Source organism: Cyprinodon variegatus, unplaced genomic scaffold (genome assembly GCF_000732505.1).
Source record: "Cyprinodon variegatus isolate N-32 unplaced genomic scaffold, C_variegatus-1.0 Scaffold189, whole genome shotgun sequence".
Taxonomy (NCBI): domain Eukaryota; kingdom Metazoa; phylum Chordata; class Actinopteri; order Cyprinodontiformes; family Cyprinodontidae; genus Cyprinodon; species Cyprinodon variegatus.
The window spans coordinates 221926-223333 of record NW_015150642.1 but is presented as its reverse complement, the minus strand read 5'-3'; the positions used below and the strand labels follow the sequence as shown (position 1 = coordinate 223333).

General features: G+C 52.5%; 1 protein-coding gene across 1 annotated transcript in view; it reads right to left on the bottom strand.

The window, feature by feature from the left end:
* Positions 1–1408, bottom strand: part of rfng (RFNG O-fucosylpeptide 3-beta-N-acetylglucosaminyltransferase) — a 15483-nt gene that overhangs the window by 11987 nt on the left and 2088 nt on the right. Inside the window, exon 2 of the mRNA XM_015379294.1 lies at positions 795–1180. Coding sequence (XP_015234780.1) covers positions 795–1115 — 321 coding nt within the window. The 5' untranslated portion in view covers positions 1116–1180. The remainder of the gene's footprint in view (positions 1–794; positions 1181–1408) is intronic.

Here is a 1408-nt window from a genome sequence, read left to right as displayed (position 1 = left end):
CGGGAACAGATCACCAGTATGATGGAGAGTTAGGAGGACCACTGATTGAGATGATCCACCCGGAAATGAAAGATCCTCCTCTATAGCTTTAATGGATGCCCTACAGCCAATCAGAATCCAGTTTTCATCCAGAACAATTTACCATGATCTATGACTATATAGTGAACTTTATGGTGAACTCAGTTAACTGATCGTTCAGACAGATGATCACTGCTTTTTGCTCCATTGGTCACATGACTTCCGTCATCTTGGTTCTTTCAACAAATCCCAGAATGCTGGGATTTATCTGCTTATCTAATAAATAATCACTACTTTTCAAGGTGCATTGTGGGAAATTTTGAGTCCACTGCTTTTTGATCCACTAAACGACACTTATCTAAAATGGCGGAACCCCCATATGAGGACTCTGCTTGCAGCGATTACTCTGAAGTTGCTTTGCTAGTAGGAAAGAGGGAGCAGCCTGAAGAGGCGGGACTTCCTGAAGGTAGCCAATCACAGGTGGGCTGACAGAACAAGGTCCAGACGAGGAGAGATGATTAAATCGAACCGGCTGGATGCTTCTAATTCTACAGGTTTAAAGGTTCTGGTTCAGTTCTAATTCTACAGCAACAGACCTGGACCTGAGATCCAGCAGACCCTGGGTCAGAACCAGGACCCAGAGCTGCTCGCTCAGCCCACACCTAAGACGGAAAGTTCAAATTCTGCAGGAGCTTGGACCAGTTTAGATCATCCCGGACGGTCCAGAACCTCCTAGTTGGTCCAGAACCTCCCGGTCCAGCCTGATGGACCCTCACCTGCTCCTTGGCCTGGGACACCCATGTCTGGATCAGCAGCTCCAGTCTGGACCGGTGGTACTTCCTGGTGGTCTTCACGGCGATGAAGATGTCCTTCAGGTCCAGCCTGTCCCCGGGCCGCAGACCCAGCGGTTGGGTTCTAACAGTCGCTCCTTGGTCCGTTTCCCCAGAAGTGCCGCGGTGAGGTGGCCTGGCGGACCGGTTCTGGGGTCGTGGCTGAGGCGGGTCCAGATGATGTTCTGGAGACTGGAGGGCTGGGATGAGCAGGACGAGGAGGGAGCAGAAGGTCAGAAGGAACAGGAAGCAGAACCTCCTGTGCATCCTGGCCGGCCAGTGGGTCGGAACCAGCCCCACCCTGCGCTGACATCATTCCATCACAGAGGAGCCTGCAGAGGACACAGCCGTCAGTCAGAACCGCTTCGTCCACGTCCCAGGTCCTGGACAGCTAGACCCGAACATCTGCTGAAGTCCAATATGGACCGAACCAACATCTTCAGGTTCTGCTGGGTTCTGAGGTCCAATATGGACCGAACCGCAGCTTCAGGTTCTGCTGGGTTCTGAGGTCCAACATGGACCGAACCGCAGCTTCAGGTTCTGCTGGGTTCTGAGGTCCA